Source organism: Marmota marmota, unplaced genomic scaffold, assembly GCF_001458135.2.
Source record: "Marmota marmota marmota unplaced genomic scaffold, marMar, whole genome shotgun sequence".
NCBI classification, from domain to species: Eukaryota; Metazoa; Chordata; class Mammalia; order Rodentia; family Sciuridae; genus Marmota; species Marmota marmota.
In genome coordinates, this window is record NW_026000174.1 from 15,241,298 (window position 1) to 15,266,217 (window position 24,920).

At 50.7% G+C, this 24,920-nt stretch overlaps 1 protein-coding gene across 19 annotated transcripts in view; it reads left to right on the top strand.

Moving 5' to 3' along the window:
• Arap1 (ArfGAP with RhoGAP domain, ankyrin repeat and PH domain 1) overlaps positions 1–24,920 on the top strand; it is a 63,042-nt gene that overhangs the window by 17,497 nt on the left and 20,625 nt on the right. For 14 of the 19 annotated variants that reach the window (XR_007342285.1, XR_007342286.1, XR_007342287.1 and 11 more), the window contains 10 exons: positions 6,300–6,852; positions 16,932–17,074; positions 17,851–17,918; positions 18,527–18,648; positions 18,785–18,934; positions 19,298–19,367; positions 19,650–19,770; positions 20,172–20,374; positions 20,729–20,835; positions 23,403–23,602. Coding sequence is in view for 12 of the 19 variants with exons in the window: in XM_048788120.1 (XP_048644077.1) it covers positions 6,300–6,852; positions 16,932–17,074; positions 17,851–17,918; positions 18,527–18,648; positions 18,785–18,934; positions 19,298–19,367; positions 19,650–19,770; positions 20,172–20,374; positions 20,729–20,835; positions 23,403–23,602 (1,737 nt within the window). In the remaining 7 variants the exon portion in view is untranslated. Of the gene's footprint in view, positions 1–5; positions 70–6,299; positions 6,853–9,800; positions 10,197–16,931; positions 17,075–17,850; positions 17,919–18,526; positions 18,649–18,784; positions 18,935–19,297; positions 19,368–19,649; positions 19,771–20,171; positions 20,375–20,728; positions 20,836–23,402; positions 23,603–24,920 lie in introns of those variants that run through there. The other 5 variants (XM_015477466.2, XM_048788124.1, XM_048788129.1 and 2 more) reach the window with 4 other exon arrangements.

Consider the following 24,920-nt stretch of genomic DNA (forward strand, 5'->3'; position numbering starts at 1 on the left):
TGCAGCTTCCACATCAGGCCACCATGAGGAGCCCTTTGGAGTAGCTGTGGCTTCTGGGAGGATCAGCCGGTGAGTGAGGAACTGGGAGGATGGACTTGGGCTGAGTTCTCAGGCTAAGCCCAAACCCTGAGCTGGGGAGGCTGGGACTTTCCATTTTGAGAACCAGTATTGCAGGCAGAAGGTGAGGCCCTGAGGGCTTGCTAAGAGCCTCCTCCAGGGTTCTGAGAGGAGGGACAGGGCAGGCTCCAGCAGGCTAGACTGGGAAGCATAAGCTGACTTGATTTCCCTTCTTGCCTGGTGAGTTTTGGTTTCTTTTTCATTCCCAGGCTTTACTGATGATTATCACATTATCTTTTTAAAACTTTGCTTGTTTAGTTTTTAAATGGTACAAAATTTTAAAAATATAGAAGGGTGTAGTGTCTCCTGTCTTCCCAACTGTCAATTCTCTCCCCAAAGCCAGTTTCTTGTGTATCTATCCAGAGTATTCTATTATATATTTGTGTGTGTGTGTGTGTGTGTGTGTACACATGTATATATTTCTTTTTTAAAACTCAGTTGTTATATAACTCTGTCCTGCACCTTACTTTTCCACTTAACAATAAATCTTTAATATTACTTTATATGAACTTTAGAACCTGTTGGTCTAAACCAATTCCATTTGGTAATTTCAGTTGGGAAATTATATTCAAGTTATAGCTTAACCCCGGGAGAACTGATGTCTTTATAATTTTAGGAGCCACTGTATCCAAGAACATGGAATGTTTGTGTTTATAACTTCCTTTGGCTCTCCCAAGTATCCATTATATTCTTATTCTTATTTTTAAAATTCAGAGAGTTCAAAATTTAGGTGATAGACTAAGTAAAGTGAAAAGTGTTCCTTCTGTCAGAGGCAGATTTCCAGGAAAGGTGGAATTTGACATTCAGGGGTCCTTCTAGGATCCAAAGAGGGGGCCTGAACAATGTGGACACATGGGTCCTGTGTTTTTGTGAATTTGCAAAAGTGAGATATTCTTGTGTTCTTTTTACCCCAAAGGGCATCTGGATTGTGTAAGCGTCAGACCCATGAACTCTCATCTGCCTCCGTTCCCTCTTGTCCTCTCAGCTCTGTTTTCCACCTCTGAGGAGAGTGGTAGCCAGTGTTGCTGGACCCCCTGGGCCTCTGCAGAGGCTCTTCATATATTTTGCTGTGCATGCGTGCTGAGCCACTCTCTCTTTTTGTTTATTTCACACAAAAAACCAGAATGTTTTGAAACTGTCCTGTACTTTTCTTTCTTTACTTAACAGCATATCTTGGAGGTCATTCTGTGCCCATGTGTAAGGAGTTTCCTCCTTTTTAGGGCCTCTCAGAAGACTGCCCCATAATCTAGTTAACCATTCTACAATTGTTGGACATTTTGGTTATTTCCAGTCTTTTGTTATTATACACAGTGCTGTAGCCAATAACTATCTACCTCCGTCATAGCAGATGTGTTCCCGTAAACCTGTACAGTAAGTGTCTGTACTTTGACCCAGGGTATCTGGGCCAAAGGACAGTGGCTTTCCAGCTCAGGATCTTGTAGTTACTGTGGCATGGCTTTCCCTAGAGGCACAGCCACCAGCCAGGCAGGAGTAGCCCCACCCCATTACCAGGGCTGTGCATTTTTAAATATTTTTTCTTTGATATTCTCATAGGTGGAAAGTAGCATTGTACTATATTTGATGTTTGTATTTTGTTAAGTTTCTTGTCATATGTTTAAAGGCCATTTACATTTTCCTTTCTGTGCTTGTCTCTGTCATTTTGTAACACAGAGCATGGGTTTGGGTTTTTTATCTCATGAATTTGAAGAGTAAAATCCATGCACAACAAAGGGTGAGAGTAAAGCATCAGGATTTATTAGAGCAATAGAAAGCAGAACTGCTGAAGAGGGAGGGGTCCTAAGAGAGGGATGCTCAAGAGTGGCTTTTGTCTAGGGCTTTATATAGGTTTAAGGAAGTCAGCCCCTTGCCCAATGCTGCTTGAATACCATGAATACCTCATGAATACCATGAATACCTCATGGTGTTCATGCAGCCTTTAGTCCAATCAAAATATCAAGCAGGAATTTTTCCTTCTTTTTTTTTTTTTTTGGATACCAGGAATTGAACTCAGGGACACTCGACCACTGAGCCACATCCCCAGCCCTATTTTGTTGTATTTTATTTAGAGGCAGGGTCTCACTGAGTTGTTTAGCATCTTGCCATTGCTGAGGCTGGCGTTGAACTTGCAATCCTTCTGTCTCAGCCTCCTAAGCCGCTGGGATTACAGGTGTGTGCCATGGCACCTAGCTGGATTTTTCCTTCTTTTGAGAGGCATGGACCCCAGTGACACAGGTCCTAGTTTAAAAATAGCCTTTTTGTAAGTTTCTTAGGAAATATCTGCAGGTGCTGTTGGTGCTGTACTGCCCAGGAAGTTGCTACCCAGGGGCCCATCTCCTATCCTCCCAGCCTTCTCTCTTTCTCCTGATGTCAATATTCTTTGCCCGTTTTTCTACTAGATTTTTGTTTGAAATGAGTAGGATGTGAGATGTCCTCTAGGTCCTCATTTACCTCTTGCTTTGCATATGGTGTCTCCACCATGTTGGCATGTTTATTTTTTTCTACAGTGTCACACAATGCTCAACAGTGGGGATACATTTCTAAAAAATGCATCATTGGCAATTTTGTCATTGTGTGAACATCACTGAGTATAGTAACTCAGACCTAGAAGGTCTGGTTCAGTCACTCCATGCAGCCTCGATGCTATCAGGAAATTTGCAGTAAACACAAGATGTATGAGCCTGCTGCCAGGTGAGCTGGCATTCTGTTTTATAATACACTTCTTTTATAAGTAGGAATATACTCTAAAATAAGAATAAAAAATAGAGAGTAGTAAACACATAAACCAATACCATAGTCATTTATTATCATTATCAAGTATGTGTGGGCTGTACTTTTATATGACAGGCAACACAGGAGGCCTGTTTAAACCGACATCACCACAGACCCCAGAGGAATATAGTTTGGCTACGATGCCACGAGGTGATAGGAATTTCTCAGCTCCATTATAATCTTCTGGGCCTCTTGTCATCTATGTGATCCATCACTGATGGGAGCATCACTATATGGCCTGTGACAGTAGGTGAATGTTCCAGGCTTCTCTGCATACCTTCTGGGCTTATATCTTTTCCAAAATATTTTTACCTAAGGGGTTTTTTACGCCCCTTTGGTATCAGAGATTGAACCCAGGGGGGACTTAACCTCTGAGCCACATCCCCAGCCCTTTTTATTTTTTATTTTAAGACAGGGTCTCACTAAATTGCTGAGGCTGGCCTTGAACTCGTGATCCTCCTGCCTCAGCCTCTGGAGCTGCTGGGATTACAGGGGTATACCACCATGCCCTGCTCTAAGGTGATTTTTCAATCCTTGCATGGTTTTATTTTTTTATATTGAAATCTTTGATCCATTTGTGACTTATCTAGTTGTAAGGTGTGAGGCAAACAAAAACAGAACAGGGCTTCACAGAGGGGAACACCTTAGTTTTTTTCTAGATTTCTCTGCATCTGTCCCAACAACTTAATAACCCCTTTCCCCCACTAGTTTGAGATTCTCCTTTCATTGTGTACCAGTTCTTCCATCTCCTCTTGAGCTTTTGTTCTGATTAATTAATCAGTTTGTTCCTAAGCTGCTAGCATATACTGTTTTAATTATTGTGACTCTGTGGTATGTTTTAATATGTGATGGGGCAGATTTCTACCTGCTTCCAAAGCTTTCCTGGGTCTTCCTGCTTTTTTATTTTTCCACATGAATTTTCAAATCCATTTGTCTAGTTTAAAAGGAATTTCTGTGTACACACTGAGTAGAATTGTGTGTATTTATAAATTAAAGAGACTTAATACCTTTGTGATGTTTCTGTCCAGAACTTATTATGTCTTCTCATTTGTCTTAGTCTTTTTTCTTCCCTTTTTTTGTCTCTCAAGAACACTACATTTTTTCTTCATGTAGACCTTGTTTATTTCTCTTTTCTTTCCCTACTGTGTTAGTCTGTCCTTTCTTCCTTCCTTTTGTACTGGGATTCAACCCAGTGATGCTCTATCATTGAGCTGCATCCTCAGCTCCTTTTGATTTTTATGTTAAGAACAGAGTCTTGCCAAATTGTCCAGATTGGCCTTGAGCTGGCAATCCTCTTGTCTCAGCCTCCTGATTGTTGGGAATACAGGTATGAACCACTGTGCCCAGTGAGATTTTTTTTTTTCTCCCAAGTACTGGGATTGAACCCAGGGCCTGGCACATGGTAGGCAAGTGCCCTATCACTGAGCTATCCCCCAGACCATGTATATTTATTATGAAGTTTATTCTTGGTGTTTTATGTTTTGTGATCCTACTGTAAATGGATTCTTTTATCCTAAATTCTATCTAATTTTATCCTAAATTCTACTGGTTATTGCTTAGAAATATTGATTTTGAACTCACCTAACTAAATTCTTTTATTTTTTTTAGCTGTAGTTGGACACAATATCTTTATTTTATTTATTTATTTTTATGTGGTGCTGAGGATCGAACCCAGGGCCTCACACGTGCTAGGCAAGTGCTCTGCCACTGAGCCACAACTCTAGCTAACTAAATTCTTATTTATAATATTTTATTAGTTGAACTGCTTGGGCTTTCAAAAGTTTATATTATTCTCAATTAATGATAGTTTTTTTTCCTTCCTAATTTTTATACCTTTGTTTATTTTTGTTGTCTAGAACATTTAGAGCAATAATAATAATACTAATAATGAAGTGGATACTCTGGTCTCATCCAAAACTGTAATGGGTCTCTTCTGTTGCTTTTCCATGAAGTAAAGTGTTAGATTTTATTTAAGGAGTTTGTCTGTTGCTATTTTAGTCAGGTGTTGTTTAAGAGGTGAATGTAAAGTTTCATGGTGTGCCTCTTTAGTGTCTGGGGATGATTGGATGACTTTTGATCTGTTAATCATCTCTGTACTCCCACCAAGCCAGGAGCTCTTGAGTGCAGGGATGTGGAACCCAAGTCCCCATTGACAAGTGTGAGGCTTTTTTTGTTTGTTTGTTTGTTTGTTTGTTTTGGTACCAGGGATTGAACTGAGGGGCTCTCAACCACTGAGCCACATCTCCATCCCTATTTTGTATTCTATTTAGAGACAAGGTCTCAGTGAGTTGCTAAGCACCTCACCCTTGCTGAGGCTGGCTTTGAACTTGCGATCCTCCTGACTCAGCCTCACAAACTCTGGGATTACAGGTGTGTGCCACTGCTCCCTGCAAGGCTGTATTTAATGAACAAATGAATGAATGTCCTTCCCCTTCCTTGGCAGGAAAAGGGGACTTAGGGGTTCAGGAACCCAGAGGCTGTGTGATCTGGTTGACTTGTCTTCTGGAGCATTCCACTTCCTCTGTGGGCACTGGAGATGAGGTGGAGGGAGGTGAGGCTCTGTCCCCACACTGGGCATGCAGAGGGACCATCAGTAGTGCCTTTCAATTCCACACATGTTGGCTAAGCCCCTGGGCTTGGCCCTCAACTGGGGACTTACCTTAGAGGGACTTGGTCCCTGGCCTGGCTCTTGCTGAGGGCATTGGGGAGGGGGTACCCTGTACAGCATCAGACATGCCATTGGCCAGTCTTGAGGAGTGGCCCAGGCTGCATATGGGCGTGGGTGTGATGCCAACTTTGGAGGTGATGGAAGATTTCCTAGAGAAGATGTGGTCAGAGTGCTAGGAGGCCCCAGGGACAGTGTGATGGGGGGTGACTTAGGTAGAGGGAAAAGCCTACGTGTTTGGGAACTGCCAGTACTTGGCTTTGCCTGACACATGGGGCACAGGGGAGGAAGCTTAAGGATTGAACTTGAACCCATGGCATGAGGGGGTTTTGGAATTTTGGCTTTTAAAATCTCAACATTTACAGTTTTAATATTTTGGGATTGTAATTTTGGGGATTTTAGACTTTAGGGATTTTGATCTTTGGGGATTCTAATATTTGGAATTGGCCTTTGGGATCTTGTCTTTTGAGGATTAAGAGTAGCATTGGGGGGGTTGGGGATGTGGCTCAGCAGTAGAGTGCTCACCTAGTACCTGCAGGGTGCTGGGTTCCATCCTCAGCACCACATAAAAAAATAAAATAAAGGTATTGTGTCCAACTATAACTAAAAAAATATATATTTTTTAAAAACTTAAAAAAAAAAGAAAAAAGAAAAAGAGTGACATTGGCCATGAAGGAACACAGAGGGATGCTGATTAGGGGAACTGCTCTGGGCCACCATGTCTCTGACCTGTGCTTGTCTATCCCAGGTCTGGTTCGAACCCTCCTGGCTGGGCCTCTGCTGGCAGGAACCATGGCGGAGGGCGGGGACGCTGCCTTGTCAGTGGCTGAGTGGCTGCGGGCGCTGCACCTGGAGCAGTATACTGGGCTCTTTGAGCAGCACGGACTGGTGTGGGCCACTGAGTGCCAAGGCCTCAGCGATGCCCGCCTGATGGACATGGGCATGCTACTCCCGGGACACCGCCGCCGCATCTTGGCTGGCCTGCTCCGTGCCCATGCACCTCCAGCTCCTGCACCCCGCCCTACACCACGACCTGTGCCCATGAAGCGCCACGTCTTCCGTTCACCGCCCGTGTCCACCACTCCACCTGAGTCACTGCCCACAGCTGGGCAGGATGAGGTGCCACCTGCTGCCCCGCCCATCCCACCCCGCAAGAGCTGCCTTCCGCCGGCCTGCTTTGCCACCCCATCCGCAGCTGCCCCAGACCCTGTGCTGCCCCCATTGCCTGCCAAGCGACATTTGGTGGAGCTGAGCATTCCTCCAGTGCCTCCTCGCACAGGAGCCCCCCGCCTGCTGGTGAGGTGAGTGGGTGCCATTCATGTGGGTGGAACATAGGCAGAGGATTCTGGACCGTAGGTGTGGAGTTCATGGCCTTCACACTGGGGTAGAAAGGTACTTCAGTTGGAGGGAACAGCCTGTGCAAAGCTCAGAGGAGGAAAGTGCTCCAGGTTCCCCCAACGATAGTGTGGCTGGGTTGGTGGGTGAGGCTTGGGGATAGTGCTGTGAAGGCCCGGCCGGGATGCCAGACAGGTTTTCAGCAAAATGATAGGATGAAATTTGAGGGCCTGGAGCATGATTCTGGCTGCTTATTAGGGAGCTGGGGGGAGGCTGGGAGGTGAGTGAGTGGTCACAAGATCAGGTGAGGTCCCAGGTGCATCAGGCTCTGCTGATGCACCTGTTAGAAAGTGAAGATGAATCTTGAAGGGCCAGGACTTGTGGCTGCCTGGATGTGAGCAGCGAGGGCAGGGGGAGCCGCGACAACTTCTAGTTTTCTGTCTCAGGTGACTGGGTGCTCCTAGGGACAGATTTGGGATCCAGAAGTAGAAGTAAATTCAGGAGAAAGTCTGAATTCAGCAAAGGACCTGGATAGTATGAGATACTGTGGGGACTCGGGGCATGTTCTGTCACAAGGAGGTAATGTGTGGAGAAAATGGAAAGCCTGGGATCCTAGGGTAGGGTGGGAACTGTGCTTGTGCTCCTGTCATACCTGGACCCCCCAAATGTCCCAAATCCTTGGACACCTAAGAGGACTCATCCTGCTTACCCTCCTTCCTCTTCCGAACTGTTTACTCCATGACCCCTGATCCCCCTTTTCTTGGGTTCCTTCTGCTTCTGTGGACATTCTATACTGTCTCCTTCACATACACCTTCTTTCCTACCATTTGCTTGGGTGCCCAGCCAGGAGGGAGCCTCCCCAAGAGGTTTAGGTTTGTGTTCGGAGGGGGGATTTGTTGGAGTGCTTGGTTCAAGTCAGGCTAAACTAGGAAGATTTCTTAGAGGAGGAAGGGATATGCAGTCTACTGGTCCTGGTTATTGCTGGATGCTGTGTGGGGCATTTTGTATACATGATTTCACTGATCCCTGCAACAAGCCTTCTGAGGGATTTGTTTCCTGGTTTTAAGCAGGGACATTATGGCTCAGAACAGGGTATGGGAGGCACTGTTTGGATCCATGTCAAATGTATTATTCTGGGAGGAAGGTCAGGGAGGTTCTCCCAACCCAGAGAGGAGCATTAAGTCAGGGGGTCTTGAAGGTCAAACCAGGTCTGTGGTGGTATGAAGTTTGGATGGTGGAAGCACAAAAAAGGTTTGTGCCTCTCCTAGGTTCACACAACTGGGAACTAGAATCTCCCAGCAGCCTGGCTCACAGCCTAGATGGGAATTTCCTGGTGCAATTGTGCCCTCTATTGGCCATTCTTCTGTATGCAGGAGTAATTTTTGTCCTTCAACTAACTATTGTCAAGACACTGAGGGGCTGGGATTGTGGTTCAGTGGTAGAGATGTGAGCTACTGGGTTCGATCCTCAGCACCACATAAACATAAATAAAATAAAAGTATTGTGTCCAACTGCAACTAAAAAAAATTTCAAAAAAGGACACAGAGTTAAACGGTCCTGGGCTCACCACCCCAAATCCCTTCTCCCCAACCTGTGTCACCTCACATGCGTTGGGAAGGGAGACAGCACAGAGGAGGCCACTGGGTGGAATAGGCTGGGGTAAGATCCTCAGCCAGAGACCAACATGTAGGCAAATCAGCAAGCAAGCAAGAGTTGTCTCTCCTTCTTGGCCTGGTAAGGCTGGGGACTCTTCAGAGCCAGGCTCACCATTCTGCCTGGCCTCAGTGGACCCACTTCACCCCCAGAGTCTGCATTCTTTACCATTATTTAAACCTCTGGTGGAGAACTTGCTGAACTTGTGCTCCTGTCATACCTGGACCCCCAAATGTCCCAAATCCTTGGACACCTAAGAGGACTCATCCTGCTTACCCTCCTTCCTCTAGCATCTAGAGATGCTAAGACACTTGTCCATATTCACCCAGCCAAGCAGAGGGGAAGCAAGGATTCAACCTTGCCTCCTGGTCTCCAAGCTCCTTTTTTAAAAAATACTTTTATTTAATTTATTTATTTTTATGTGGTGCTGAGGATTGAACCCAGTGCTTCACGCATGCTAGGCAAGCGCTCTACCACTGAGCTACAGCCCCAGCCCATCAGCTCCTTTTTATAGATGTGAACTCTGAGCTTCCCTGAGAGTCACAGAGAGATCACTGCTTTCTTTCTTTCTTTTTTTTTCCCTACCAAAGACATTTAAATTTTTTCCATATTTTTCACTGGTGCACTATAGTTATATTTAATAGTGGGATTTGTTATTTTGTTCATGCGCATGATATAACAACATAACTTGGTAAATACCATTCCCCAGTATTTCCCCGTTTCCTCACCTCCTCCTTTCCCTTGGTCCCTCTCCTCTACTCTGCTGGTCTCTATAGGGGTCATTTCTGATCAGGGACATGAGGGTCACTCCAGAGAGCCCCTCCCAGCTTGCTCTTAGCCTCAGTTTCCCCCTCTGGTATTTGGATGCCTGGAGATACCTCTGAAAAAGGAAATATTTGCCTGGAGGGGGCAGCTGTTAGCTGGAGTCGTACTGCAAGGTCTCCCTCCTTTGCTCTAACTGCCTTCACCCAGCCAATCCCCGGTCTTCCTGAAGACTGATCACTTGTTGCTGGGGCAGAACCTGTTCCCTTTGAAGAACTTCTTTCTCAGCCTCTCTGGGGTTTCTCATGAGCGTAGGAAGTGGGAGAGGCTACTGCAGGGGCCAGCCAAGGCCAGGGCTTCCTGGGCGTCCATCCTGTAAGACCTCACAAGACCAGCAGACACTGCTGGTTGTGCCATCTTAGCTTGGGGGTGGGGGCAAGGGGGCAGGGAGGAAGTGTCTGCCCCAGGGGATTCTGGGTGACTTTCCTCTCTCAGTCAGTGTTTTCAGGAAGTGTGTGTGTTGGCCCGGGCTTCAGGGGGTGGGGGAGGCAGAGAGCAGGAAGCTGGGGAGACCAGAGCTGGATGCACATACACAAACACACACACACTCATTCTCCCAGACAGATTCACAGGTAAACTCAGAAATATACACACTCAGAGAAGCGATTTATAAATACTCAGAGACAAATCACAGGCACAGAGAGACTCTTGGGCTCCAACATCTCCAAGGGAACCCAGCCGCAGACACACCTGGGAAAAGGGCCCAGGCAGTCTGTGAGGCCAGCCCAGGCTGACACAGGCTTGTCTGGGCAGGACACGACACTTGAGCACACACTGAGCCTGCCTGGTTGGAGCCTTGGAGTCCTTGGGCCCAGGACCCAGCGGGCCTCTGAGGGTGAGCAAGGAGCAGCCTGGCTGGGCTGTCGGGTGGATGGGAGGGAGCCTAAGGGCCCGGGAGTCCCTGTCTGTCTGTCTGGTTGGCTATTACCCCCAGGCCAGATTTTCTAGGGTGCTCTGCTCCCCCTTCTGTGTTGGCTTTTAGAATTTCCTATCTTCTATCAGTTTCTCCACTTCTTCTATTTTCCCCTCTCCTTCTCCCCTGGGCTTTCCATGTCTCTGTCTCCCCATAACCTTTTTCTTGGGCCCACTAAGAGCCCACGGTGTCTATTTTGGGCCTTTCTCAGACTCTGCCTCACTGTTCCCCTGTGGGGTCTCTGCTCTGTAGGGCCCTGGTGCCCACCTCCTCAGTTCTGGTGTCCACTCCTAGCTCTCAGCACCCCTCTGGCAATTCCCTTGGGGAGACTTAGGTTGCCTTAACTTACTGTTCCCCTCAAGGTTGCATTTTTCTGAACCCCCACCTCCAGTCCAGCATGGTAGGGAGGTGTGCAGAGGGCTGGCACATTGTTTGTGTATTTCCACCCTCTCCTGTCCAGGGCTCTAGTGTGGTGGGTGCCTGTGGAGTGCTGCCCCCATGACTGTGGATCTCTACTGAACTCAGCAGCTCTCTGGTCACTGGGGACATAGAGTAGCCTCTAACCTGGGCAGCCGGGATGGTGGTGGAGTTCTGTGAGCTATAGTCTGTGAGTTCCCTGGGGGCTGAACTTCCTCCCCTTCCTGCCCTCAGGAGCCAGCACAGGGCCAGGCCTGAGAAGTACACAGAGCTGCCTTGGCAATAGGCCTCTGCTGCCTCCTGTCCACAGCAGCAGGGCTGGCTTGTGGGGAGCTCCACATAGGCCTGGCAGTGGGAGTGCCACTGAGGCCCCAGTAGGCCTGTGCACTTAGAGGAGGGAAGAGGCATGTTCTGAGCACCATAGAGGTGATGATTTCTGATCATTAAATGTAAAAAGCCCCCAGCAGAAACCTGGCACACTATGCATAGCAAGTAGTAGGCTTGTCCTCAAGAGAAGTGCCTTGACTGTACGTTGGGCTCTGGCGCTTGGTGGGCAGACCTTTCTGTGACTGGGATGTGGGCAGGGCAGGGCAGTGGTCATTCAGTACACATTCACTAAGCCCCCTTTGTTGGATACTGGAGGCAGGGAAAGGATTGGCCCCAGGAGAGGCAGGCTGCAGATGTCCATTCTGGCAAGGGAGACTCCAGGAGGGGCTTTGTATGCTGCAGCCTGAGCAGAAGTGAGTGCTGTGGGAGTGCTAGAGGGCTTGGCCTGTGGAGCAGGGATTACAGGCATGTGTCACCATGCCCAGAAGGACAGAGCAGCCGTGGAGGAAGCAAGAGGCATAGGATTAAAGCTTGGGCTGCTGAGGAGGCCAGGGCACGAATGAGGAAGTGGGCAACTGGGAAAGTTTGTCCCCATGGGTGGGGGAGACCAGGGAAAGACACAGATGTCCCCAGATCTCTGGGCCTGGCCTCACCTTGCAGCCCTGCTGGTGAGAGTCTGGGGGGCTGGGATTGGCCTGGGTTCTTTCAAGGCCCATGTGGTATCTTAGGGACAAGTTCCTGCTTCCAGGCTGGAGTATAGACAGAGTATTTGGTCCGCTGAGGTCATTTCAGTGAGCAGCATAGACAGACATGCTGTGTGATAGGAAGCATGGTGACTGGGGGAGCCCCAAGGAGGCCCTGCACTGGCCTGAAGTGTGAGGGGAGGCCCACAGTGGAAGGGGAGAATGTGTGCTGTGTGCCTTTTGAAGGAAGAGTAGGAATTTGGCCAGACAGGAAAGGGTATTCCAAGTGAAGGAACAGTGCATGCAAACATGTGTTTATATGGGCTGGGATTGTGGCTCAGCGGTAGAGCACTCGCCTAACATACTCAGGGCCCTGGGTTCAATCCTCAGCACCACATAAAAATAAATGAATGGAATAAAGGTATTGTGTCCAACTACAACTAAAAAAAATTAATATTTTTTTTAAAAAAAGATGTGTTTATAGAATGTAGCTCAGTCAAGGAGGCCTGGAATGTGACTCGCTAGTAAGTCCAAGGCCAGCAAGATATTCAGGCTACCCCTCTCTGCAGCCTACCTGCCCTCAAGGTGAGACCTGGTTCCTCTGGCCAGAGATCAGTGGAGATTGAAAAATCTGAAGGGGCCAAGTGCTGTGGCACATGCCTATAATTCCAGCAGCTTGGGAGGCTGAGGCAGGAGGATCACAAGTTCAAAGCCAGCTTCCACAAAAGTGAGGCACTAAGCAATTCAGTGAGACCCTGTCTCTAAATAAAATACAAAATAGGGCTGGGAATGCGGCTCAGTGGTTGAATGCCCCTGAGTTCAATCCCTGGAATACCCCCGCCCCCAAAAGAGAAAAATCTGAAGGGGAGTCAGAGACAGTTAGAGGAGGAGGAGGCTGGACAGCTGCCTCTGGCCTAGCCTGTAAGACTGAGTCTCCTTCACCCACAGCCAGGTGAGAAAGCTGTGCAGGTGATGCATGGTGCTCCCTTATTGAGGTATCCATAAGCAAGGAGGCAGGTCAGAGGGGAAACAGGCTAAGAGGTGAAGGGAGTAGCTTGGGGTCAGAGACTGATGATAGTTGAGGTGAGATCCAAACCCACATCTGCCTGGCACCAAGCCCCTGTTTCTTTTATTTATTTTTATTATAGATGGACAAAATACCTTCATTTTATTTATTTTTATGTGGTGCTGAGGATCCAACCCAGTGCCTCACACGTGTGAGGCCAGCTGCTGGGATTATAGGCATGAGCCACTGAGCTGTAATCTCAGCCCAAAGCCCTATTTCTCTTTTTTTGGGGCGGGGGGGGGGGTTACTGGGGATTGAGCTTAAGGGCACCCAACCACTGAGCCATAACCCCAGTCCTATTTTGTACTTTATTTAGAAGTCTCACTGAGTTCCTTAGTGCCTCACTATTGCTGAGGCTGGCTTTGTACTTCCGATCCTCCTTCCTCAGCCTCCCAAGCCTCAGGGATTACAGGCATGTGTCACCATGCCCAGCTAAGCTCTGTCTCTTAATTAGAGTGACCACACATCTCATTTTGCCCGGGACAGGCCCTATTTGTGCCTACTGTCTTGACATGGTTAGTAACAGTGCCACTTTTAACTGTCATTATTTCTGTTTTTTGTGATTAATGAAACAGTCACTCTGCTCTTTTTTTTCTAACTTGGGACCTTCATGTTCCCCTGCTCCTGGGTATAAGGTCTGCTGGGTATTTTCCCTAGTCCCATAAGTCAGACTTGTTGGACTGCAGGCCCAGTCTGGGGTGGATCAACCCTGCTCAGGGTGCCCTGTTGTGCTGTGGGCGTAGGCGTCACATGCCTCTTGGCGAGAAGTGGAAGGGCTGAAGGAGCAGGGAAGCCAGTGGCATCAGGGAGGCTGGGGAGGAGCTCCACTGGGGCATCCTGGGGACTGCCTGGAGGTGCAGGTAGGCTTCCATGGATGACGATGTGGGGAAGAGGGCAAGAGCAGGAGGAAATAGTGAGCAATGGCCTGGAGGTGGGATCGTGCATTTGTGCCCTGGAATGGGGCAGAGGCCAGTGAGCAGCACCCCAGTTGGACCTCATCTGGGGTGGCGGCTGCTTCTAGGGTGCAAGCCCTGCGAGACTGGCAAGGGCACTCCATGGGCCCCATTCTCGGTAGAGGGACACTGCCCTTCCCTGGGGTTTTCCTACATGCTCTGCCTTCTGGAAACCACTTCTTCTTTCCTGGGCCCAGGCCTGACTCAGCAGGCCCTGATACCCTGTGCTAGGCAGGCAGGGGTCAGCCAGGAGGTTTCCTGGAGGAGGTGGCTAGAATAGGGCATGGAGGTTTACTAGAAGCCCTTTTATCCCCTTTCCTGGGACATAGTTCCCTTCCTGCTGGGAGAGGAGCCCTTTGCCTGTGTTCTCCTCTCCCTTCTTGCCTTGGTCACTGGGCAGCCATCGGAGCTGTGATTTTGTTCCCTTTGGATAGAGTGTCAGCTCTAGAGCTGGCTAGACCCTCAGCCTAGGTGGCTATTGTGAGGAGACAGGCCTCAGAGAAGTCCTTATACTTCTCAGGCCTCATTTGCCAGGCTGTAGTGCTGGGATGGGTTCAAATCCAGCTGTAGGCCCAAGGACAAATTACTTAAAATTTCTGCACCTCAGTTTTCTCATCTGTAAAGTAGGATAACAAGCCTTAAATTATAGAGCCCTTGAAAAAAGTAAATGAATAAATCCATGTAAAGTACTTAGAAGGTGGCTGGGAACACACATACATAGACACACATCATTTATTAATAAGAATTAATTAATCTAGATAGTCATTTGTTTATAAATTTCTGCTCAGTTCTGAGGATACAAGAACTGAGAAGGTGGGGTGGAGGCAGAGGTCTCAGTATGGCAGACCCCTTGCCACAAGATAGTCAGGATAGGGATGAGGACAGACTGGGAACCAGAGTGAAGGGGCTGATGCCACCTGGATACCAACAGTGAGGAGCAGTGGGCAGCCTGGCCCTGTTGTCCCCCTCTTCCCATCAGCCCTTAGTCCTGGGCAGGTGTTGGGAGCTATACCCCTTCAGCCTTGCTTGGTGCTCTTGGCATCTGGGAAGCAGCAGAGTGATTGATGGACTTGCCTGTCAAGCAGTCTCCAAGGACATTGTTCTGACCAGCTGGGGCATGTTCTTGGGCCTGTGGGCACTCAGTCATTTGGTTCTTTGGTCATCATTCATACTTCATTTGCTTCTCTTTCAACCCTAATGACCAGTTTACCCACCTGCCTATAGACTACCTTTCCTCCCACCCCCCTGTCCAACGTGCTCTTGCCACCAACTCAGCCAGGCCCTCCCTGCCCTGGATAGTGGGAATATTGAGTCAGATGCTGCCCCTGCTCTAAAGGGACCTAAGGGTCAAATGGGAGAGAATAGGTCAAATGGTACTGTGCCCACCAGAGGGTTTTCTTAAGTTCAGCTAAATGTTCAAGCTCTTGAGACCACCACAGCCCCCTCGAGACCACCACAGCCCCCTCGTTATCAGATTCTCAGAGAGGCAGACAGGGTCCAGAGCAGCTTGCCACCAGCAGCTGCAGGTCTTCCTCTGCTATGGGGTCCTCGTGGCATACATGCAACATCTGCACGTTCTCCATGGTCCTCCAGGTGACAGCTCAGAGGGAGGAGCTGAGGAATCAGAGTGGACATGTGGCTTGCAGGGAGCCAAGCCTGGTGTAGAAACCTCTTGTGCCAAGAGGGCAACCACACATGCGTGGCTTTAGGCCCTGCTTAGGATGTACCAGTGGGGGAAGCTCAAGCTCTGGCTTATCTCCCAGATTCAGAGTCTACTGACAGTTCCCGATGCAGGCCAGTGTGCCGGTGCAGTGCTGCCTAGTAACAAGGCTGCCAGGCCACCAGGAGGAGTGCCCAGAGGGAGAGGGCTGGAAGCCAGCTGAAGGTCAGACTGCACAGGAGCGGGTGGGCACATTCCCCTTGGTTATGCACTACAATTCGGAAGTAGTTACGTGTCCTAAGAAACACGGGTTGGAGCTAGGGGTTCAGATCTGCTTAGACACTAGCACAGTAACTGTCACAAGGGACTTTGAAGTATCATTTGGAATAATTTTGTATGAAGTTCATAATGGAGGGAAACATAGGGACTAGGGGAGCAGACGGGAGCGCTCAGGGCAGACTTTCAGAGGAGGACTTGATCTAGAGATGAAGAAGGGCGTACAACAGCCCCATGTTGACCCAGTCCTGCCCTCCTAGTCCTCCTTGCTTTTAACACACTGTTAGTCATTGCCAGGAATATGGGAACAGACTAGACCAAAAATAACCAAGGGAAGCTGCCCACTCTGATACTCTTTGTTGGCCCCTGTAGGACACTGGCAGAGGCAGGTGGTGGGACCTGGCCTCCAGGGCTCTGCACTTGTTCTAGCTGGTGTTGCCTGAACATCCTGTGTACTGTCCTGTGTCATATCTTGTCTGTTAATCCCCCACCACCCTCCTAGTGCAAATAGTTCCATTTTATAGAAGAGGAAACTGAGGTTCAGAGAGGCACGGCACTTGTCCCAGAACACACAGGAGCTAAAGAGACTGAGGCGATATTCAGACCTTGCCTTTGATGACAAAGACCAGTCAGAAACAGGTGGTGTGAGAGCCCAGGGGGTCCTGAACCTGTCCCTGGAGAGTCGGGGGAGGAGAGCGATAGTGGAGATGAAGAAGTGGTGTCATGAGAGATGAGTATGTTGGGGCGAGGTGAGTTGAGGGGTCTGAGGGTACCCAGGAGGTAGTATTGAAGTCTGGACAAGAGAGAAGTTAGCCTTAGTCCAGAGACCCACAGTTCAGGGGCTCAGGAGTTGGTTTTGGAGACTGTGGTTTGTGCCTTCAGCCTCAATGTCCATTTCATTTCTGTCTCATTTCTTTGCCAGCAAATGCCTTCCTACCATTAAAAGTGCAGATTCAGCATCACCTCCCCCAGGAAGCCTTTTCTGATCTCCATTCTAGTCTCTATCCTTCCTCCAGAGTGGACACCCAGTGGCTAAATTCTGGAATATTGGGGATAGGTGACCAGCTCATTCAGGTTGAGGAGGGCGCCCGCTTCCCTTAGACTTTGTGCCGGGAAAGGTCTCTGTCAGGAAAGTAAGGTGAGGGGCTATGTGAGGAGCTCCGGTGGGGGGGGCGTCTGTAGGGTGTGGGTGTGCGGCAGCCAGGTGAGCTGGCTCCCAGGGCTCGAGTCCTGCCTCTGTCGCTTAGTGACACTGAGCATCTGTTCTGTTCCCAGCCTTCCCTCCAAGGAGGAATTGTTGCCACCAGTGTCATCCCATCCACAGCCAGAGCCAGAGGAGCCTGCATCCACCGTCCCCCAGGGGCCTCCCTGCCCCCCAGAGATCCCTCCGAAGCCTCCCCGCCAGCCACCGGAGTTTGGTGGGTACTGCAGCCAGATGGGGCTCCTGGCAAGTTACCTGGGATTAGCCCTGGAGAGCATGCGAGGGTGCCGCTTACATTGCTGCCTGCCTGCCACCAGCCCACTGTGCTGCCTGAGCAGGTCATGGGTCTCCCCGAGTATCATTTTTATCTGCAAAATGGAGACTGCTTGCCAGGCGTGGTGGTGCATGCCTATAATCCCAGCAGTCTGGGAGGCTGAGGTAGGAGGATTGCAAGTTGAAAGCCAGCCTCAGCAACTTAGTGAGGCCCTGAGCAACTTAGCGAGACCCTGTCTCTAAATAAACTATAAGAAGGGATGGGGAAGTGACTCAGTGGTTAAGTGCCCCTGAGTTCAATCCCTGTACCAAAAAATGTAAAAAAAAAACTAAATAAATAAAATGCCTGATCTCCTGACAACTACGGGCGGGACACAGCCTGAGTGAGCCTTGGCTTCAGGGTAGGGAGTGCTCCCGTGGAGCCGGCTTGCGGCTGTGGGGTGGTCTACTTTCCTTAATTCTTGTTGCCTTTGTAGCCTTTTGGGGGCCGTCCCTGCTCCGACCTCCAAGCTTGCTGCCTGGTCAGACCTCCCTGTGGTGGCCCTGCCTCTTCTTTGATATAAATAGCACTTCCTGTCCCTGTGCCTTTTTTGAAAGCCAGGCCAGGGTGGGGGTGGGAGCTGCGGTATGGAGGTGGGCTTTTTGAAGCCAAGCTGCCAAGTCTCGAGAGGTATGGCCAAGCCATTCGCTGCAGGGTCTCCCCCACCTCTTTCTCACCAGATGACTCGGACTATGATGAAATCCCAGAGGAGGGGCCTAGGGCCCCGGCCAGAGTGATGACCAAGAAGGTGGGCAGGACAGCGGGCAGGTTGGGTTGCCTGCTGTTGGTATGGAGGGAGGGCCGCCCAGCTGCCTCCTAGACCTGGGGACCACCAGAGAGTGGGCTGCTGTTCCCCAAGGGAGTTCCCTTTCCCATTTCTTTGTCTTGCCATGCAGGGGTAGAGTCCAGTGCAACCCCAGAACCTTGAACCAGGGGTCTGGGCTCTGCTCTGGGGCTTCTGCTCCAGGCTTCAACTGTATCTACATATGTGTGGCCTGCCCCCTCCCTCTGTGTCTGTCTTGGAGCAGCTGTCCCTCTGTCTATTTTACTTTCTGTGTTCCCATGCCACCCTCTCTCAGTGCTTGTCTTCTCTCCCTCGTCCTGAGTCTTTCTCTTTCTTAGCTTTCTGTCTTTGTCCCTGTCCTAGATCTCTGTGTGCCACTGGGTCTCTGGTCCTTATGAGCCTGGGTCCCAGCATGGTCTTAGCTGGCAGGGGTCGGGGTGGGAAGAAGCAGAAGTAAAAATGCTGAGTTGTGTAGGGAAGGGATGGAGTGGACAGAGGTGCACGTGGCAACCCCCGGGGCTGTGATCTGGGGCTTGAAGGGAAGCCTGATGTTGAGTGGGCCTGGGGGGTAGGAGGAGCCCCCACCACGCCAAGTCCCACGGGCCGTGCGCGTGGCCAGTCTGCTGAGTGAGGGGGAGGAACTGTCTGGGGACGAGGAGGATGAGGATGACCACGCCTACGAGGGTGTCCCCAAGTGAGTGTCTACTCCTCTGGTAGTTCCCCCTCCCAGCCATCCTCCTTTTCAAAGCCCAGCCCAGCCCTCCCATCTCCCCAGCCCCCATCCTGAGGGAATCTCTATCCACTGCTCTCCGTCCCTCCTCTTTTCCTAGTGGTGGATGGCACACCAGTGGCCTGATCTCACCTTTGCCCAGCCTGACCCCTGAGCTCCCACCACAACCCATGGAGGAGCTGCCTGGGGGCTCCAGCCCCATTACACCGGTCATCAAGGCCGGCTGGCTGGACAAGAACCCACCACAGGGGTGAGTGAGGCCTCTTGGGTCCTGCTGGTGTCCACATGGGGTGGGCGTGCTCCAAGACACTGGTGTCATGGTTCCAGAGATCAGTGGGCTCCAAGATTATTTGAGGGAGACTCCTTCTGACATGCCCTAACCACTATGTTTTATTGTTCTTAAGAAGTTCTATTTTGAGTCTGACTTCAGTTACTCTTGCTATAGGGAAAGCCCATCTTCCTCTCAGTGACTACTTGAGATCATTCCTTCCTTGTACCTGGCTGATCCTAACTTTGTGTATGACTGCTGGGGTGGTGGGGCTAGGGTAATGCTGGAACCTCTCCCGTGACGTCCAGTCCTTTGATCTGTGGTCCTTCTGCCTCTTCTCTCCAGATCTTATATCTATCAGAAGCGATGGGTGAGATTGGATGCTGATCACCTGCGATATTTTGACAGTAACAAGGTGAGGCTTACTTAGATCAGTCCTGACTTGACCCCTGCTCAGGCTGGGCCTGGGCTAAACTTTGATGTTGGATCCAGGTGGAGTCTAACTGAGTCCTCATTAACAGTGTGGTCTGACTCTTTGAACTGTGTCCTCCTGGCCCACAGGCAATGTTTGGGGTCAGCACAGGGCGATCCCTGATCACTGCCGGAGACCTCTGCAGCCTTCGGTTCAGCTGAGGCTGAGGGAAGCAAGGGAGGTCCCCACCGCCCCCATGAAATATAGCTCTCGTCTCTTCCCCAGGATGCCTACTCTAAGCGCTTCATCTCTGTGGCCTGCATCTCCCGTGTGACTGCCATTGGGGACCAGAAGTTTGAAGTGATCACTAACAACCGGACTTTTGCTTTCCGGGCAGAGAGTGATGGTGGGGAGTGGGAGGGGTTGCATGTGTGGAGCGGGGAGAGGAAGCTGGAAGTTTGGTCAGATAAGGAGGAGGAAGAGACATCTGCTCCCCTACCTCACACCTAGGGAGGGAGGGAAAGAAGGGGCTGCTCTGACTGGCCCCCCACACTCCCTGTCTCTCAGAACCACATATTCCCGTATGCAGGGGAAACAGGCTCAGACAAGTGAAGTGACTTACCCAGCCTAAGTGGCCCAAGCTGGGACAGGGGCCTGAGCTTGTTTGAGTCAGAGAAGTCAGGCAGAGGAAGAAGCGCCAGTGTGGGTGGACTTCTGGCAGAGGTGTTTCCCAAGGAGCCTAGGGCTAGGAGACCCTGGGGCTCCCTGCCAGGCTGAGCTCAGACTTATCCCTTCTTCTCTGCCTAGTGGAGCGGCAGGAGTGGATGCAGGCCCTGCAGCAGGCAGTGGCTGAGCAGCGTGCTCGGGCCCGGCCGGCTGGTGCTTATCTGTTGGGAGTTCGAGGCTCAGAGCAGCCAGAGCATGCTGGCAGCCTGGAGTTGCGTGGCTTTAAAAATAAGCTATATGTGACCGTGGTCGGTGACAAAGTGCAGCTCTATAAGAATCTGGAGGTGAGAAGGTTGGGTCAGGCCACTGAGGCTCCCCCTGCCCCATTACTGCCACCCTGGTCCTTCTTCCTGTCCCTTGCCCATTCTCCGAGCCCTGTACTTTCAGCTCCACCTTCCCGGCACTGAGCTCAGGACTTTGCCTCCCCTCCTCTGCCTCTGGATCTCAGCCCATCCCTTGCCTGCTCCCTGAGCACTGCCCTCCTGTCACCTCCTGGCTCTGGCACCTGCTCCTCGTTGCTCTGGACCCCGAGCGCAGGCCATTTCCCTATGCTCCGATCCCTGAGTCCTCCCTTATCTTTTTCCTGGGCACTTTCTAGTCCACTGAGGCCTCACCCTCATCCCTCCCTCTCCCGCCAGGAATATCACCTGGGCATCGGCATCACCTTCATCGACATGAGTGTGGGAAACGTGAAGGACTTGGATCGGCGCAGCTTTGACCTCACCACGCCCTACCGCATCTTCAGGTGTGCCTGCCCCCCAGGCTCGCCTGCATCCTGGCCTTTAGTGTTCTTTTCATGTATGTGGAGCTGCCCCTGCTAGGATGGTTTTCTTCCCACCCGGCCCTGCCCCACCTGTGTAGGTCCTTTGCTTTTTCTTGCTGAGCTGCTCGGATCTCTCCTTTCTAAGTAGACGCCTCACTGCACTCTGCTTCCCACTGGTCCCCCCCCCCGTACCCCATGCCTACCGCACAGCTCACAGGTCGCCCCTACCAGCTTGCTTCACCAGCCAGCTGCTCCCCCACTCCACTCCCCTCTGCTGTCCTCTGGCTGCCCTGCTTCCCCCCACCCGCCATTGGTGCTGGGGATCAGTCCAGAGCCTGTGTATGCGAGGCAAGCCCTCTTCTCTCAGCTACTCCCCAGCCCAGCCCTGCTCTCTTGATAGTGCTTCTGCTGTCATGAATGTTCCCTCCACTCAAAGGTTCCTCATTTTGTCTTGAGGGTACGTTCTGGATGCTCCTCCCTGGTCCCCAGCTTTCCTTCAGTGTCTGCGTCTGTCCTCTGTTCTCTCCCTGAGCAGCCTTACCACTTCCAGACTTTCAGCTGCCACTTCTGAGGCACCATGCTGTGCCTGGGTCCCAACCATGGGCCCACCTCTGATTAGTTGTGTGACCTGGGAGACTACTGCCTTGTCTGTGCCCCTGTTTCCTAGAGACTGAGGACTCCAACACTGTGGGAACCACTCTGTATCACCATTCTCACCGCCACCATCTTTACCCTTAGCCCAGCTGGCTCTCCAGTTCTAGGCCTGTGTGTCTGACAGCTCTGTGGACATCTCCTTTTGTAGGGTCCCCTGATCCTCCCAGGGCTCCATCTCTACCCCTGAGAATCCCTGCGTCTCCTTACCACTGTGCAAATCTGCCACCGCCCCTGTCTTGCCCCACCTCTATCTGTTCCTGTTCCTTTGCCCTTACCCTCTTGGCCTGGGCCTGACTGGCCCTCTGACCCCAGACCCCTACCTCTTCACTCTGTGGCTGACTGTGCCACTTTGCTCTGTCCACTGTGACCATAGAGTGTTAGCCGTTTCGTTGAAAGCCAAGTTTTTATTTGTCCATTTCTTACATTTGAAGTACTAATGACATCTTGGCCTGAGATTTTTGCTGTAATTCTTTTCCTTCTTCTTTTTTTGGTGGCACTAGGGATTGAACCCCAGGCCTTGCACATACTAGACAAGCACTCTACCACTGAGCCTTATCCTCAGCCCTTTTAAAAATTTTACTTCAAGATAGGGTCTTGCTCAGTTGCTGAGGGTCTTGTTAAGTTGCTGAGGCTGGCCTTGAGCTTGTGATCCTCCTGCCCCAGCCTCCTTAGTAGCTGGATTACAGGTGTGTATCACTGCACCGGCAGTCCAGAATTCTTTTTTTTTTTTTAATATTCATTTTTCAGTTGTAGTTGGACACAATACCTTTTTTTTTTTTTTTTTTTTTTTTACTTTTATGTGGTGCTGTGGATCGAACCCAGGATCTCACACGTGCTAGGCAAGCGCTCTACCGCTGAGCCCCAGCCCCAGAATTCTTAATTAGCACACAACTGCATCCACCCATGTGATGGGGTTTCCCCTTTATTTCTGTTTTACAGAGGCCACTCACTCTCCTCATCAACCTTAATTAGGTTGATTGGATGGATGTTCAGCACAAAGGGCTTCCCCCACCTGAAATACAGGGTACGGTTGGGTGCAGGCACATAAAGATGGACTTGGAACTTGCTAGGCTTTGGAAGCTTTGGGAATTCCAGTGACAGGCTTTTGTGGATAAGGGGAGTCTTCAGCCCCTCTTGTAAAGTGGTGCTGACATCCATTACCTCTCTATCAGTAACGCCTTTCTCAGCATGGTGGTAGGTGCATGTGGTGCAGAATCTTGAATATACGTGTGGCTTGGAGGTGGTGGTGGCAGCAGGGAAAGAGCCAGGGGGGTCTTTTTAGGGTGGGGGACACTCATCCATTTATTGTCCATCTAGGACTTTCTACATGAAGAGCAGGAAATGGTGTGGCAGGGCTCCAGGTATCTGTGTATATTGGGTCGACTGGAATAGGAAGGCAGTTAAAGATGCGGATGGCATAGGGGTCTTTTAGAGACATATCTGTACCCTTCCCTTACTCCCACTTCAAACCACTATAGGTGCTCGGCTGTGCTGGGGGTACGCCTTGACCTCCTCTGCCTAGCACAGGCCCATGTGGTCCTGGAGTGCCCATGTTGCCCTGCCCCTCTGCACATACTGTCCCCTCTGTCTAGAATGCCCTTCCACCACCATTCACCTAGCTCAGCCCTGCTCATCTATCAGGTCTTAGTCCATGCATCATTTCTTTCCACCTCCCTGGCCTGGGCAGAGTCCCCCTGCTCCATCTATACCTCAGATTCAGTGTCCTTTCCTTTGTCCATGCCTGCCTTCCTCACCAGACTCAGAAGGCCTCTCTTTTCCAGGAACTCCTAAAGCCTTGTTCTGCACCCCTCCCCGCCCTGATGCTGTGCTCCTTCCTGCTGCCCCAAGTCCCTCTGGGCCCTTTCCCAGCAGTCCTCTTACTCCTGTGTTCCCAGCTTCTCGGCCGAGTCAGAGCTAGAGAAGGAGCAGTGGCTGGAGGCCATGCAGGGAGCCATTGCTGAGGCTCTGTCCACCTCGGAAGTGACTGAGCGCATCTGGGCCGCAGCCCCCAACAGGTTCTGTGCTGACTGCGGGGCTGCACAGCCCGACTGGGCCTCCATCAACCTCTGCGTCGTCATCTGCAAGCGCTGTGCAGGTGTGTGTGTGCTAGGGGCTCCAGGCATACGGGGTCAGGGTTGGTGAGTTGGGTCAGCAGGTTGCCTATGCTGCAAAAGGGACTGGAGTCACTGTTCATAAAGTTGCTCTTTCCCGCTAAGCCCTTCTCACCAGGTTTAACCTTAAGTCCTTACACAGCATGGCAGGGGTTCCATTTTCACAACATGGGTGAGGACATTGAGGCACAGATAAGGAAAATGGTTTGTTCAAGATCACCCCCAGGGACTGGAGTTGTGGCTCAGTGGTAGAGCGCTTGCCTAGCAAGTGTGAGGCACTGGGTTCGATTCTCATACCGCATGTAAATAAATAAGATAAAGGTCCATAAAAACTAAAAAATATTTATTTATATATATAAGAAGATCACCCAACAATTAAGTGAGTCTGGATTTAAGCCTAGGCCGATTGGGTCTGGTATCCCTGTGACATTGGAAGACTAGGGGGAGGTCAGCCAGGCGGGTGGAAAGAACTGCTGTTTGTCCAGAGGGGCTAGGAGGCAGGAGACCCAGGGACCTGTCAGATTTGTGGATCAAACTCTGACTGGTGGCTAGAAGCTGAGATTGGAGACCAGTCGGAGGACTACTGCAGGGTCCAGGATAGAGAGCAGTGGGAGGTCTGGCCTGGGGAAGGGATGAGTACTCAGGGTTGTTTAAGATCTGTGTTGTAAAAGTCTCAGTGAGGAGGGTGAGAATGAGAGGGTGGAGCCCGGATGCATTCACCCCAATGAATTTATTAAGGGGTTTCCCTGTGCCAGATGCTGTGCCAGACATTGAACCCTCATGGGAGCTGTCAGTGCCCAGGTGGTGGCTTTGGTTGACTGCAAGTGGGAATCCTCTGAAGTGGGGATCCATGGGGAGGGACAGGCCTGGGGAAAGCACTAAGCTCGGGGAAGAACCCCAAGGCCTGTGGGACTTCTAAGGCAAAGGTTCAGGGGTCTGGGGCCATGAGGTTGGGGTACAGGAAAGTGATGACCCAGCTGGGGAACATATGAGAAGGGCATCAGCTCATAGAGTCGTGAGGCTGACTGGAGGGGACAACATAGGTGTTCCAAGGGAGGCAGGCCAAGGCCAGAGCCGCCCCAACTCCCCTCCCTGTTCTAGGGGTCCCTGTCGTTACCTGTAGTTGAGCAAGGCTTCATTCCCTGCAGCCCCTCCTTTCATTCTGCCAAGGTTTACTGGTGCTTATCGTATGCCAGGCTTTGTTCTGGGCAGTGAGGATGAAGCCCTGAAAAGGGCAGGCAGGACTCGGGCAGCCTGCAGGCTGCTGACATTCTAGCAGGGAGGCAGAAAACACAAAAACCA